The sequence below is a fragment of the Salvelinus namaycush genome, chromosome 26 (genome assembly GCF_016432855.1).
Source record: "Salvelinus namaycush isolate Seneca chromosome 26, SaNama_1.0, whole genome shotgun sequence".
Classification (NCBI taxonomy): domain Eukaryota; kingdom Metazoa; phylum Chordata; class Actinopteri; order Salmoniformes; family Salmonidae; genus Salvelinus; species Salvelinus namaycush.
Genome location: NC_052332.1, coordinates 23491415 through 23506889, shown reverse-complemented (window position 1 = coordinate 23506889; position 15475 = coordinate 23491415). Strand labels below are relative to the sequence as shown.

At 42.2% G+C, this 15475-nt stretch overlaps 1 protein-coding gene across 2 annotated transcripts; it reads left to right on the top strand.

The window, feature by feature from the left end:
* The first annotated feature begins 877 nt into the window (after positions 1-877).
* On the top strand, positions 878-14855 carry LOC120021375 (general transcription factor 3C polypeptide 5-like). Of its 2 annotated transcripts, none has more exons than XM_038965117.1 (11): positions 878-1249; positions 1652-1850; positions 2481-2679; positions 2967-3162; positions 4743-4847; positions 5341-5455; positions 5582-5662; positions 5781-5866; positions 5979-6061; positions 8743-8885; positions 14577-14855. In XM_038965117.1, exons 1-11 carry the CDS (start codon positions 1013-1015, stop codon positions 14726-14728), a joined length of 1596 nt encoding a protein of 531 aa, XP_038821045.1. In that variant the 5' UTR covers positions 878-1012; the 3' UTR covers positions 14729-14855. The 2 variants fall into 2 exon arrangements, with proteins under 2 accessions (XP_038821045.1, XP_038821046.1); XM_038965118.1 differs by having other exon boundaries at positions 8743-8880; positions 14577-14703.
* Positions 14856-15475: the final 620 nt, after the last annotated feature.

Below are 15475 nucleotides of genomic sequence, written 5' to 3'. Positions count from 1 at the left end.
GAGTCAAATTAACTTGTGGATACCATTTTTACATCAGTGTTGCAAACGGAACCTTATTTGTCTTTTTACCAAAGTACAGTACTTGACTTGCGTGGGAGCACACCGGAAGTGAGTACCAGATGGCCCACCTAAACACGAAAAAAGTCACTTAATAGCAAAGTTGGGTTGGAGCTCGTAAGATATCGCCGCCATCTTTCTGTCCGAGGAATCGTGCAGTATGACTAACAAAAACGATAAAACATCAAAATGTGTACGAAGTCTTTATCGCATATATATTAAAAGCATAATAACTGTTTATTAAGTGGTGGACTTGTCCTTTTGACTTGTTGCTAGTGTAACGCAATTAAGAACGTGCCATACACTCACTCCACAGCTAGCTTGAAATGTTCTGGATGGAGCCATCCAGTTGATAGCTTTCAGGTGGTTCAACCTGTTGGAATGTCAAGTAGAGGATCACTGGTTTAAGCCCAGTATGGGGTAGGTGAAGGAAACTAAGCTGTTAGCAACACGAGAGAGACTACAAGGACACACACCTGATGCTTAAACCAAAACCTGACCTTAACTTAATTGTATAGCCTTTTTCTTGCAGTACAGACTCGTTACACTAGTCTGTCTCTCCTGCCCCCTTCTGGCTTGAAATTGCTTAGACTTCAGATCTAGTTTGGGCTGTTCCAAGGATCACGCATAATACTGACCGTAGTGAGAATTATTAGACCTGGCTGAATATAGCCTAAGGGGTTTATATGGATAAACTAAATATTGTGGCTGACATCAAACATGCTTCTTCCATAGCCTATATTCGTCAAGTCTAATCATTCTCTCTGGCCGGCCGGAACTATAAACACGTCCAATTGTTTCCACCCGTAGGGATTTATTGGTCAAAATGTTTGAGCTTTTTACGAACCAGAAAACCACACTTTAATCTGTAAATTGTTTCGCTAATTAGTCAACTTAAGTGCATTCAAATAACGCAATCAACTCAAACTGTGACAGTTATTTATCTAAAGGTGAGATGGCAGCATCCGGGTTAGACGATTTGAATTTTACAATGAAAGAGATAACCGGCACGCGCCAGTCTGTCTCGGGCAGCACAAGTGATGAGACGTTCACTGCCAGTGTTGTGCCTGAGAGTTCGTCGACTCTTTCCCTATCAGAGGACAATAAACTCGTCTGTGTGGAATATCCAGGTATTATCTCCAATGTGGACAAGATGCTGGAAAGTATTGGGGGTATACAAGGGATGTCCAAGGTGAGCCAGCAATTCTAGCTAGCTACACACGCCGATCAGCGCATGCGCGACTAGTCACTTGCTAGCTACGTTACTCTGCTTGCAATGTTTATTCATATATATATATATATATATACATTTCTCATTAAAACATGTCGCTAGCTAGTTATATATATATATATATGATACACACAGTAAGCTGTTGAGAGTGAAAAACCCACATCTATATATATATATATAACTAGCTAGCGACATGTTTTAATGATACTTTTGATCATTCACATCATATTAGTTTACTGTAGGTAACAGGTGCTAGCTACTTCAGACATACATACCTACTCACATGTTGTTGTTCCCATAATTCACCACTTTGCGTTGTTCATAATAATGATGATGAACTAAAAAGGAAGTGCTTCTCCACAGACCTATGCTGACCCCAGCAGACGGTTGGAACTTCGCTTTCGTCCCCAGGACCCGTTCTGTCACCCTGTCTGTGGAAACCGTTACCCCTCCACCAACCTGCTGCTGCGCATGAAAAGGAGGGTGCGTAAAGGCAACCCCAAGGAAGCCCAAATCAACATGGACATCCTGGGTGTCATCGGGACAACATACAAATTCCAAGGTTCAACTTCTTAAACTTCAAACACTTGAGTGTCTGTGACCCCTTTATGATTGCTTCCCATTGCCTCCCTACTCTGATCTGTGCTGCTATTACTCTTAATTGTGTATTTGTTGTTGATGTAAGTTGTACACTGAGTGTACAAAACATTAACAACACCTGCTCTTTCCATGGCAGACTGACCAGGTGAATCCAGGCTAAAGCTATGATCCCTTATTGATGTCACTTGTTAAATCCACTTCAGTGAGTGTAGATGAAGAGGAGGAGATGGGTTAAAGAAGGAATTTTAAGCCTTGAGACGGATTGTATGTCTCAATTGAGGTTGAAGGTGCAAGACAACAGATTTTAGTGCCCTTGAACGGGGGTATGGTCGTAGGTATGTGTCAAGAACTACAACACTGCTGGGTTTTTCACTCTCAACAGCTTCCTGTGTGTATCAAGAATGGTCCACCACCCAAAGGATTTCGAGCCAACTTGACACAACTGTGGGAAGCATTGGACTAAAACCTGGGCCAGCATCCCTGTAGAATGCTTACGACAAATCCGGTTTAGGCCGGGGTGGGTTGCGCTGCTCAATATTAGGAAGGTGTTCTTAATGTTTGTACACTCAGTGTATATTGTTAATTGTTGCAGGGATGGCAGACTTCCAGTATCTTGCAGTGCATTCAGCAAAGGACGGCTCACACACATCCCTCTACGATAAGATCATCTTGCGTAAACCAGAGAATAATGAGTTCTTTGAGCAGCCTGTGCCCCTCTTCCTTCCTCCACCCATCTTCTCTCGCCTGGACAGTGCTGTGGACTATAACTACCGACCTGAAATCCAACACAAGTAAGCAGGGGCATTGGAGCAGTGTTACACTACACAGTTTCACCCTCCTCAGAGGTAGTGTGTTCAGCTCAGAAACAAATATGCAAATGGAAGTCAACATTTGTGTCAGCAATTATGCGTAGGAATTCCCAACAACATAAACTTTACAAAATGGTGTGTTCAACAAGAGGAGCAAGACAGGAAGCCCCTTATTTAGTTATAAAGATGCAGGTGCTAATAGATTTGGCCATTGGCCAACCCATAAGGGTTATTAGCTAAACCATTGTGGTCTTGTGTCTTCTGTGCAGAGAAGGCCATTGTCCCCCAACAGTCTCCAGGGATAATCTTATTGGTTTGAGTCGAGCCCGTCGGCCTCATAATGCCATCTTCCTCACTTTTAACGACCAGAACATCCCCACGGAGCCCATGGAGGCTGCCAAGGTCAACTGGAAGAGAGTGTGTGTTCACCCCAGTGACATAAAGGCAGAGGAACAACTGAAGGAGGTTAGTATACTTTGCATTGGGCTACTGAGGTTTATTCACAAGCCCTTGTGAAGACTGCATGAAGTCAAAATCAGGGGGGATGTTCTCATGTTTGAAACAATTTTTTATTATGTTAATCACATATGCATAGGAACATAGCATTTTTTTCTGTTTGAGCATTTTTTTAAATTCTAATGCTATTTCAAGACAAGTGTTTACTTAAGTGTTAGCCTGTAGGGTAGTTTGTATTTGGTCTCTCTGATTTAGATGGAATTACAATGGACACTCTCAGACCTTGATGACGATACCCAGTGTGCTAGTGGAGGGTGAACACAGTTTACACAGTTTTTTGTTGTTGTTGCCCAACAGTTTACCCACCTTTTGTTGAGAAATACAGTACCAGTCAAAAGTTTGGACACACCTACTGATTCAAGGGTTTTTCTTTATTTTTACTGTTTTCTACATTGTAGAATAATAGTGAAGACAAACAATGAAATAACACATATGTAATCATGTAGTAACCAAAAAAGTGTTAAACAAATCAAAATGTATTTTATATTTGAGATTCTTCAAAGTAGCCACCTGTTGCCTTGATGACAGCTTTGCACACGCTTGGCATTCTCTCAACCAGCTTCATGAGGTATTCACCTGGAATGCATTTCAATTAACAGGTGTGCCTTATGTTAATTTGTGGAATTTCTTTCCTTAATGCGCTTGAGCCAATTAGTTGTGTTGTGACAAGGTAGGGTTGGTATACAGAAGATAGCCCTATTTGGTAAAAGACCTTGTCCATATTATGGCAAGAACAGCTCAAATAGGCAAAGAGAAACAACAGTCCATCATCAAGAACATTGAGTTATTTCAAGTGCAGTCGCAAACACCATCAAGCACCATGATGAAACTGGCTCTCATGAGGACCGCCACAGGAAAGGAAGACCCAGAGTTACCTCTGCTGCAGAGGATAAGTTCATTAAAGTTACCAGCCTCAGAAATTTCAGCCCAAGTAAATACTTCATAGAGTTCAAGTAAGACACATCTCAATATTAACTGTTCAGAGCAGACTGAATCAGACCTTTATGGTTGAATTGCTGCAAAGAAACCACAGCTAAAGGACACCAATAAGAAGAGACTTGCTTGGGCCAGGTAACACGAGCAATGGACATTAGACCAGTGGAAATCTGTCCTTTGGTCTGATTTTTGGTTCAAACCATCGTGTCTTTGTGAGACGCAGAGTAGGTGAACGGATGATCTCCGCATGTGTAGTTTTGATGCTTCACTATTCTACAATGTAGAAAATACTAAAAATAAAGAAACCCTTGATTGAGTAGGTGTGTTAACTTTTGACTGGTACTGTACATTGAAAGTATAGGGAGCGTAACTTCTTTCACTGTGACCGGTGATCAGAGTTTACCCACTTATTATTTAAAAAAATTCAACTACATCACTGGCGTTACCTGCCCACCTATTTTTTTTTTTTACATCACCATGTACAAAGGATGTTCCTATGGTATTTTTCTATGGAAAATGTACACATCGGAAATGTTAAGTCTATTGCTTTGATATACCCTCTGTTAACTTTCCCCAAACCACACTGTGTGTAGATGTTTGAGAGCCGGCCCATCTGGTCCGGGTACGCGGTCAAGGCCAACCTGGACCTCCACCCTGATAAACTGAAGCTGCTGCTCCCTATCATGGCCTACTATATGGTGAGGAGACCTAGACCAGCCAATGGAAAAAGCAACAGGAAACACACCTCCAAAAATAGCATATGTCTGCTATCTAACTGTCACCATGGATACTACAGCCCAAGGTCACATACCTGTATACCATTCATCAGGATGCCAATTGTTTGGCTGTCTGCATATTCTCTGACACCTAACTAATCTATATGGTGAGCAGACCCAGACCAGCAGGGGGTCAATAAAGGGAAATAGGGCATCTCTCTATTTACATGCCATGTCCTATTCAATTCACTTGACTTGAAATTAACCTCTTGAGAGAAGTAGAAGTGGATGGTGGCAAGAGAGAAAGAAGACGCAAACATAAAAATCTATTTGATCAATAGAATATTAAATAAAAGTGTAGTAGGAAAAACAGAACGAGTCCTCGCAATATAATCATTGAGTGAGTCAACAGAACAGCCCATTGTTCTTATTTGCCATACAAATTCCATTGAAATCTGATATGTGTATCCTCTAGGTGACAGGCCCCTGGAGGAGCCTCTGGGTGAGATTTGGCTACGACCCTTGCAAGACACCAGAGGCCAAGAAATACCAGGTGCTGGACTTCAGGATCCGCTGCAGTACCAAGCACGGTGAGGAGTGGGGTTAGGGTGGAGGTTTGGTTCAATCTAATCTGGAGGGACAATTTAATTCCACAGCCTTTGTTAATCATGCGTTGTTTTATGAGACTGTGTTTTCCTCCCTGTGACTGTCTTTAGGATATACTATAAATGACATGCCAGTGAAGGCCAAGAGGAGCACTTTCAACTATACCCTGCCAATCACACTTAACAAAGCAGGTGGGTAACTGGGCATATGTCTGGTGTGTGTGACTGTGTCTGTGCTTGCATGCGTACGTGTGTGTGTCCGTGTGTATTAGTGATGATTGTCTCACTAATGTCCCTCTTTGTTGTTCAGTGCCCCAGGCTGCTAATGTGACAGATTTACCCCCCGAGGGCCCTGCTGGTGGACGTAGTGCTAATATAACCAGATACCAGCTCAAGGTAAGGAACTGAAGACTTACTCACTATACATATTATACTGTACTAACAAGAATGTCACAGTAATAAGACCTCAGATACCAACCTCCTTTTACCCTGTCTCCTGTTTGTCCAGGATTCCTCATACATATTCCGAGATGGGACCCTGCCCCCCCACAGGCAGATGTTCTACCAGCTCTGTGATCTGGATGTGGAGAGGTAAAATCCAACATGGTATACGGGTGATTCCAGACGAGATTGGCCCAAAAATATTTGTTTTTGATCTTCCTGAAATGAAATCCATAGAAAGGTCCTTTGGGGAAAGGATGTTTGGCATACCTTTTTTAAATCTGTATCCAAAATAATTATGTTTAACATTTTAGCCTTACCAAGTCTTCTTTAAGACACTACAACAATGAGTCTATAGATGCTACAAAGCCAGACTTAGTGTCATTTGAAACAGTACTGTGTGCTCTGAAATATGAGTAGTGTTGAGATTAAGAATACCATTTCTGTACATTAATTTATGGTTCATTAAAAATATAAACCTACATTTCTTAGGTACCCTTTTTGATTTTCATTTTTTGGCATATTGTTTTAAACAATATACTCTACAAGTGCATAACATTTCCAGAGTTGGTTCTCTGCTACTTTTGAAGTTATGATACATTTTATGAGCAACACCAACACATTGAATGGGAAAATGGATTCAAAGGAACTCCCTCTGCTGGTGACTTACTAAATATGCAATCCTAAAGTAGAGCTCTGATTGGCCTATAAATTCAATAAATAAAATGGGTTTGATCACACGGTAAGATTTTAAATGACACCAATAATGTGTTTTTAGCATCTACAGAGTCATTGTTGTAGCGTCTAAAATAAGGTGTGTGTAAGGCCAAAATGTGAAAAATTGCCTAACTTAATCAATTATTCTAAGGTATGCCAAACATCCTTCCCCCAAGGGACCTTTCTATGGATTTATTTAATAGATTCTAAACATAACTACAGTGCCTTCAGCAAGTAATCGTACCCCTTGAATTATTCCACATTTTGTTGTTTTACAGCCTGAATTCAAAAGGAATTAAATGTATTATTTTTCTCAACCATCTACACACAATACCCCATAATGACAGTCATACATTTTTTTGTTGTGGAAAAATACAGAAATATCTAATTTACATAAGTATTCACAATCCTGGGTCCGTACTTTGTAGACGCATCTTTGGCATTGATTACAGCTGTGAGTCTTTCTGGGTAAGTCTCTAAGTGCTTTCCACACCTGGATTGTGCAACATTTCCCCATTTTTATTATTTTCAAAATTCTTCAAGCTCTGTCAAATTGGTTGTTGATCATTGCTAGATAAACATTTTCAGGTCTTGTCATAGATTTTCAAGTAGATTTAAGTAAAAACTGTAACTCGGCCACACTATGCACATTCTTCTTGGGAAGCAACTCCAGTGTAGGTTTGACGTTGTGTTTTAGGTTATTGTCCTGTTGAAAGGTGATTTCATCTCCCAGTGTCTGTTGGTTAAGCAAACTGAAGCAGGATTTCCTCTAGGAATTTGCCTGTGCTTAGCTCCATTCTTTCTTTTTCCTGGAATAACTCCCCAGTCCTTAACAATTACAAGCATACCCATAACATGATGCAACAGCCACTGCTTGAAAATATGGAGAGTGGTACTCTGTAATGTATTGGATTTGTCCCAAACTTTGTATTCAGGACAAAAAGTTAATTATTTTTGCAGTATTACTTTAGTGCCATGTTGCAAACGAGATGCAAGGTTTGATTTTTATTTGATTTTGTTCTGTACATGCTTCCTCCTTTTCACTCTGTCAATTAGGTTAGAATTGTAGAGTAACAACAATGTTGATCCATCTTCAGTTTTCCCCGAACACAGCCATTAAACCCTGTAACTGTTTTAAAGTCACCATTGGCCACATGGTGAAATCCCTAAGCGGTTTCCTTCCCCTCTGGCAACTGAGTTAGGAACAATGCCTGTATCCTTGTAGTGACTGGGTGTTTTGATACACCATCAAAAGTGTAATTCATAACTTTACCATGCTCAAAAGGATATTCATTGTCTGCTTTTCTTTTTTTTTTACCCATCTACCAATAGGTGACCTTCCTTGAGAGGCTTTGGAAAACCTCCCTGATCTTTGTGGTTGAATCTGTTTTGAAATTCACTGCTCGACTGAGGGACCTAACAATTATCTGTGTTTTTTTTTCTCGTATTTAACCTTTATTTAACTAGGCAAGTCAGTTAAGAACAAATTCTTATTTACAATGACTGCCTACCCCGGCCAAACCCTAACCCGGATGACGCTGGGCCAATTGTGTGCTTCCCTATGGGACTCCCAATCACGGCCGGTTGTGATACAGCCTGGAATCGAACCAGGGTCTAGTGACACCTCTACCACTAAGATGCAGTGCCTTAGACTGCTGCGCCACTCTGGAGTGTGTGGGGTACAGAGATGAGGTAGTCATTAAAAAATCATGTTGAACACTATTATTGCACACAGTGAGTCCATGCTATTTATGTGACTTGTTAAACTAATGTTTACTCCTGAACTTATTTAGGCTTGCCATAACAAAGGGGTTGAATACTTATTGACTCAAGACATTTCAACTTTTCGTTTGTAAGTAATTTGTAAACATTTTGAAAAACATAATTCCACTTTGACATTATGGGTTTTGGTGTGTAGGCCAGTGACAAAAATAATCTTAAGTTAATCAATTTTAAATTCCAGCTGTAACAACAAAATGTGGAAAAAGTCAAGGGGAGAGAATACTTTCTGAAGGCACTGTATATTTGGACCAATCTCCTTTGGAATTGCAGTGGCAAAGGTCTCTGCATGTTGTCCATTTGTGTCTAATGTTATGACCCTGCTCCTGGCTCAGCATAAGGAACGTGATCAGTCGGAACGATGGCCAGGAGGAGGAGTGTGACGAGAGGGATGGCTGGTGTCTGTCCCACACCTCTGATGACCTCCGAGATATCATGTCCTCTATGATCAAGCAGGTTATCCGTGCCAAGAGGTCAGGTGAGACCTCTCTCTCTAACACTGGTGCAGCATTCACCTATGATCGACCTGGCAGAGTTTGACTTAATGGTGTTTAGGTGGTTTTGAGTGTGTGTTGAATTGCAGTTCTTTCATAAGAGTTGAAGGAGAACCCCCTGGGGAGGGATAAAACTGTTACAATACACAACAAGTGATGACTACAGTCTTTCTCATAGGTCAAGCTGCTTTTTATTAATGTTCAGATGTAGTGCAGGAAAAATAGTTGTTATGCCTAATTTAGATATTTTTTTGCATATCATTTCCGACATTTGGTAGGCAATTTTTTTACTCAACTTGCCTATATTTAAATAGATGCAGCTTCTCTTCTACCATTTCTCCCTGTCCTGGACCAGAGTTTCCAAAACTCAGCCCCCCCCCCCCCTCCAAAAAAAAAACCAACAACCCAGGACCGAGTTTGTGAAACCCTGCCCTAGACGACTAAATAAAGGCTTGCTCACCCGAGTAATGTAAAATCGATCGGATTCTCTTTCATTCCTGCTTCTCTCACGGAGCGAGGGCATTAAGTGATTGGGGAGAAAATGCAATAACTCTAAAATAGCGGAAAGATTTTCTGTTCAAAATTTCCAAATAACCTCAGTTTGACTGGTTTTAAGGAAATGAAAGGCTGGGAAAACGATCCAACTTGTTTCTGATAATATTAAGTTCTACTTGGATGCATATTTTATGTGGTTGGTTGGAATACTGTCAGCTTTTATATTGCTGAAAAAGATAGCATTTCTACACTCCTGCTCCCGAGACAAAATTAACATTTGGTTTATGAATTTACTGCAAGAAATGCATAATTCAGCAGGAGTTAATATTATGTTATGCTTCATGTGAGAGGTTATAGGCCTACAGTCGATGTCCATTTCACCCATCTGAACTTCAACGGTTCGCTGACCAGGGGGTTCGGCCACACCTTCAGCGACCCTACTAACGCTATTGCTGATGTGAAGTGAACTAGTGTGGTCCAAGATTAACCATACTGTAGGCCCAGTCACCATGAGAATACTTTCCTCTAGCTCTGGTCACAACAGTCTGTCTGTCTGAGGTTTTGGTTACTTCCCCACTGCCGGTGTGCAAGTGTGGGCACAATGAGTGCATCTATACTGAAGAAAAATATAAATGCAACGGGCAACTTCAAACAGTTTCAAATCAGTCAATTGAAATACATTCATTAGGCCCTAATCTATGGATTTCACATAACTGGGAATACATAAACTCATCAAAAAAAGAAACATCCCTTTTTCAGGACCCTGTCTTTCAATGATAATTCGTAAAAATCCAAATAACTTCACAGATCTTCATTGTAAAGGGTTTAAACACTGTTTCTCATGCTTGTTCGATGAAACAATTAATGAACAGGCATCTGTGGAACGGACGTTAAGATAGTAACAGTTTACAGACGGTAGGCAATTAAGGTCACAGTTATGAAAACTTAGGACACTAAAGAGGCCTTTCTACTGACTCTGGAAAAACACCAAAAGAAAGATGCCCAGGGTCCCGTCCCATCTGCGTGAACGTGCCTTAGGCATGCTGCAAGGAGGCATGAGGACTGCAGATGCGGCCAGAGCAATAAATTGCAATGTCCGTACTGTGAGACGCCTAAGACAGCGCTACATAATGGACAGCTGATCGTCCTCGCAGTGGCAGACTACGTGTAACAACATCTGCACAGGATTGGTACATCTGAACATCACACCTGCGAGACAGTTACAGGATGGCAACAACTGCCCGAGTTACACCAGGAATGCACAATCCCTCCATCAGTGCTCAGACTGTCCGCAATAGGCTGAGAGAGGCTGGACTGAGGGCTTGTAGGCCAGTTGTAAGGCAGTTCCTCACCAGACATCACCGGCAAAAACGTCGCCTATGGGCACAACCCCACCGTCGCTGGACCAGACAGGACTGGCAAAAAGTGCTCTTCACTGACGAGCCACGGTTTTGTTTCACCAGGGGTGATGATCAAATTCGCGTTTATTGTCGAAGGAATGAATGTTACACCGAGGCCTGTACTCTGGAACGGGATCAATTTGGAGGTGGAGGGTCCGGCATGGTCTGGGGCGGTGTGTCACAGCATCATCGGACTGAGCTTGTTGTCATTGCAGGCAATCTCAACGCTGTACGTTACAGGGAAGACAATCCTCCTCCCTCATGTGGTACCCTTCCTGCAGGCTCACCCTGACATGACCCTCCAGCATGACAATGCCACCAGCAATACTGATCGTTCTGTGCATAATTTCCTGCAAGACATGAATGTCAGTGTTCTGCCATGGCCAGCGAAGAGCCTGGATCTCAATCCCATTGAACACGGCTGGGACCTGTTGTTTTGGAGGGTGAGGGCTAGGGCCATTCCCCCCAGAAATGTCCCGGAACTTGCAGGTGCCTTGGTGGAAGAGTGGGGTAACATCTTACAGCAAGAACTGGCAAATCTGGTGCAGTCCATGAGGAGGAGATGCACTGCAGTACTTAATGCAGCTGGTGGCCACACTAGATACTGACTGTTACTTTTGATTTTGACCCCCCCCCCCCCCCCCCCCCTTTGTTCAGGGACACATTATTCCATTTCTATTAGTCACATGTCTGTGGAACTTGTTCAGTTTGTCTCAGTTCCAGATGGCTGATGTTCTGAAAGAGCTGCAAAATCTGGACCCCTACAAATCAGCCGGGCTAGATAATCTAGACTCTCTCTTTCTAAAATTATTCACCGAAATTGTTGCAACCCCTATTACTAGCCTGTTCAACCTCTCTTTCGTATCGTCTGAGATCCCCAAAGATTGGAAAGCTGCCGCGGTCATCCCCCTCTTCAAAGGGGGAGACACTTTAGACCCAAACTGCTACAGACCTATATCTATCCTACCCTGCCTTTCTAAAGTCTTTGAAAGCCAAGTTAACAAACAGATCACCGACCATTCCGAATCCCACCGTACCTTCTCCGCTATGCAATCTGGTTTCCGGCTTTAGCCACGCTCAAGGTACTAAACGATATCATAACCGCCATCGATAAGAGACTACTGTGCAGCCGTATTCATCGACCTGGACAAGGCTTTCGACTCTGTCAATCACCACATTCTTATCGGCAGACTAAACAGCCTTGTTTTCTCAAATGACTGCCTCGCCTGGTTCACCAACTACTTCTCAGATAGAGCTCAGTGTGTCAAATTGGAGGGCCTGTTTTCCGGACCTCTGACAGTCTATGGGGGTGCCACAGGGTACAATCCTCGGGCAGACTCTCTTCTCTGAATACATCAATGATGTCGCTCTTGCTGCTGGTGATTCTCTGATCCACCTCTACTGGGACGACACCATTCTGTATGCTTCTGGCCCTTCTTTGGACACTGTGTTAACTAACCTTCAGACGAGCTTCAATGCCATACAACTCTCCTTCGTGGCCTCCAACTGCTCTTAAATGCAAGTAAAACTAAATGCATGCTCTTCAACCGATCGCTGCCCGCCTGCCCAGCATCACTACTCTGGGCGGTTCTGACTTAGAATATGTGGACAACTACAAATACCTAGGTGACTGGTTAGACTGTAAACTCTCCTTAAGAGAGTGAGAGACTCACATTAAGCATCTCCAATCCAAAATTACATCTAGAATCAGCTTCCTATTTCGCAACAAAGCATCCTTCAATCATGCTGCCAAACACCCTCGTAAAACTGACTATCCTACCGATCCTTGACTTATCACAGTGCCATCCGTTTTGTCACCAAAGCCCCATATACCACCCACCACTGCGACCTGTATGCTCTCGTTGGCTGGCCCTCGCTTCATATTCGTCGCCAAACCCACTGGCTCCAGGTCATCATCTATAAGTCTTTGATCACTGGTCACCATAGCAGCACCCACCCGTAGCACCCGCTCCAGCAGGTATATTTCACTGTTCACCCCCAAAGCCAATTCCTCCTTCGGCCGCCTTCCAGTTCTCTGCTGCCAATGACTGGAAAGAACTGCAAAAATCTCTGAAGCTGGAGACTCATATCTCCCTCACTAGCTTTAAGCACCAGCTGTCAGAGCAGCTCACAGATCACTGCACCTGTACATAGCCTATCTGTAAATAGCCCATCCAACTACCTCATCCCCATACTGTTATCTATTTTATTTATTTTTGCTCCTTTGCACCCCAGTATCTCTACTTGTACACTCATCTTCTGCACATCTATCACGCCAGTGTTTAATTGCTATATTATAATTATTTCGCCACTATGGCCTATTTATTGCCTTACCTCCGTTATCCTACCTCATTTGCACACACTGTATATAGACTTTTTTTTACTGTATTATTGACTGTATGTTTGTTTATTCCCTGTGTAACTCTGTTGTTTGTGTTGCTTTGCTTTATCTTGACCAGGTCACAGTTGTAAATGAGAACTTGTTCTCAACTTGCCTACCTGGTTAAATAAAGGTGAAATAAGAAAGATGTTGAATCTTTTGTTCATACAAATATTTACACATGTTAAGTTTGCTGAAAATAAACACAGTTGACAGTGAGAGGACGTTTCTATTTTTGCTGAGTTTGTATGCATCTGTTGGTCATAGATACCTTAGGGGCATGGATCAGAAAACCAGTCTGTATCTGATGTGACCACCATTTGCCTCATGCAGCACGACACATCTCCTTTGCATAGAGTTGATCAGGCTGTTGATTGTGGCCTGTACTATGTTGTCCCACTCCTCTTCAATGGCTGTACGAAGTTGCTGAATATTGACGGGAACTGGAACACGCTGTCGTACACTGTGAAAACATGCTAAATGGGTAACATGTCTGAGTATGCAGGCCATGGAAGAACTGGGACATTTTCAGCTTCCAGGAATTGTGTACAGTTAATTGCGACATGCATTATCATGCACAGACCCATGCACGACAAGGGCCTCAGGATCTCGTCATGGTCTCTGTGTATTCAAATTGCCATTGCTAGAATGCAGTTGTGTTCGTTGTCTGTAGCTTAGGCCGCGCCCATACCATTACTTCACCGCCACCATGGGGCACTCTGTTCACAATGTTGACATCCGCAAAAATCTCGCCCACTTGACGCCATACACGTGGTCTGCTGTTGTGAGGCCAGTTGGACGTACTGCAAATTCTCTAAAATGACATTGGAGGCAAGTTACTGTAGAGAAATGAATATTACAAATTCTGGCAACAGCTGGTTGGACATTCCTGCAGTCAGCATGCCAATTGCACACTCCCTCAACTTGAGACATCTGTGGCGTTGTGTGACAAACTGCACATTTCCGAGTGGCCTTTTGTCCCCAGCACAAGGTGCGCCTGTGTAATGATCGTGCTGTTTAATCAGCTTCTTGACATGCCACACCTGTCAGGTAGATGGATTAACTTGGCAATGGAGAAATGTTAACTAACAGGGATTTAAACAAATTTGTGCACAGCATTTGAGAGTAATAATGTTTTTGTACGTATGGAACATTTCTGTGATCTTTTATTTCAGCTCATGAAACATGGGACCAACACTTTACATGTTGTGTTTTATATTTTTGTTCAGTATAGTATGTTAGATAACGTGTGCATAAATGAATTGAATCCATAAATGAAATGAATCCATTAAATAAGTGAGTTTGTGTGTATCTTTTGACTTGTTGCTGTAAGATTTTAATCAATTATGGGGATCATGAATGTTTTAGTCCATCATACAGTATATCTGTGCTTTCTGCAGATCCACACTCTTCTGGACCTGAGAGTTCTATTACCAGGCGAAAGACCCCAGAAAGTGGAGAGGATGATGAAGAGGAGAATGAGGAAGATGAGTTTCATCCCTCAGAGGGGAGTGACAATGAGATGCAGACAGAGATGCTGGATTATATGTGAGGATGGACACGGTCTATCCCTGCCCTGAGAAATGGACTGGAATTGTACAAACTTGCTTCGTTCACTATACAAACGTACATTTTTGTGTATTTGCAAATTAGTGTGAATAAATGTGTTTTTAAGTTGAGTGATCTTTCCCCCTTTTATTGTCCACAATGGAAAAATGTATTCAGGAGAAGTGTATCAGTTATCAATATGCTATCAGTTGGTTAGTTTCTTGCTGTACACATAACCAATGGAAAAAGTGACAGGAAACACTTTCAACACACCTCCAAAAATAGCATGTGTCTGCTATCTAACTCTGTCACCATGCATACTGCTGCCTACACCCAAGGTCATATACCTGTATACCATCCACCAGGATGCCATTTGTTTTGCTGCTTGTCTGCATATTCTCTGACACCTAACTAATCTCTAAATTGTATAGATTGAGTTACATGAGCTGCAAAATATTTAGTAACGCGATAAGCTCTGATTTGTATTTATTATGGATTCCTGGGGTCCAGCAAAATTGTCAGTAATACAATTTTTAAAACATTACAATACATTCACAACACATTGTGTGCCCTCAGGCCACTACTACCACAGATCTACGACACAAAATCTACGTGTGTGCAAGTGCCTGTGTTTGTGTCTCTTCACAGTCCCCGCTGTTCCATAATGTGTATTTTTATCTGTTTTTTAAAATAATTTTACTGCTTGCATGAGTTACTTGATGTGGGAGAGTTCCATGTAGTCATGGCTCTA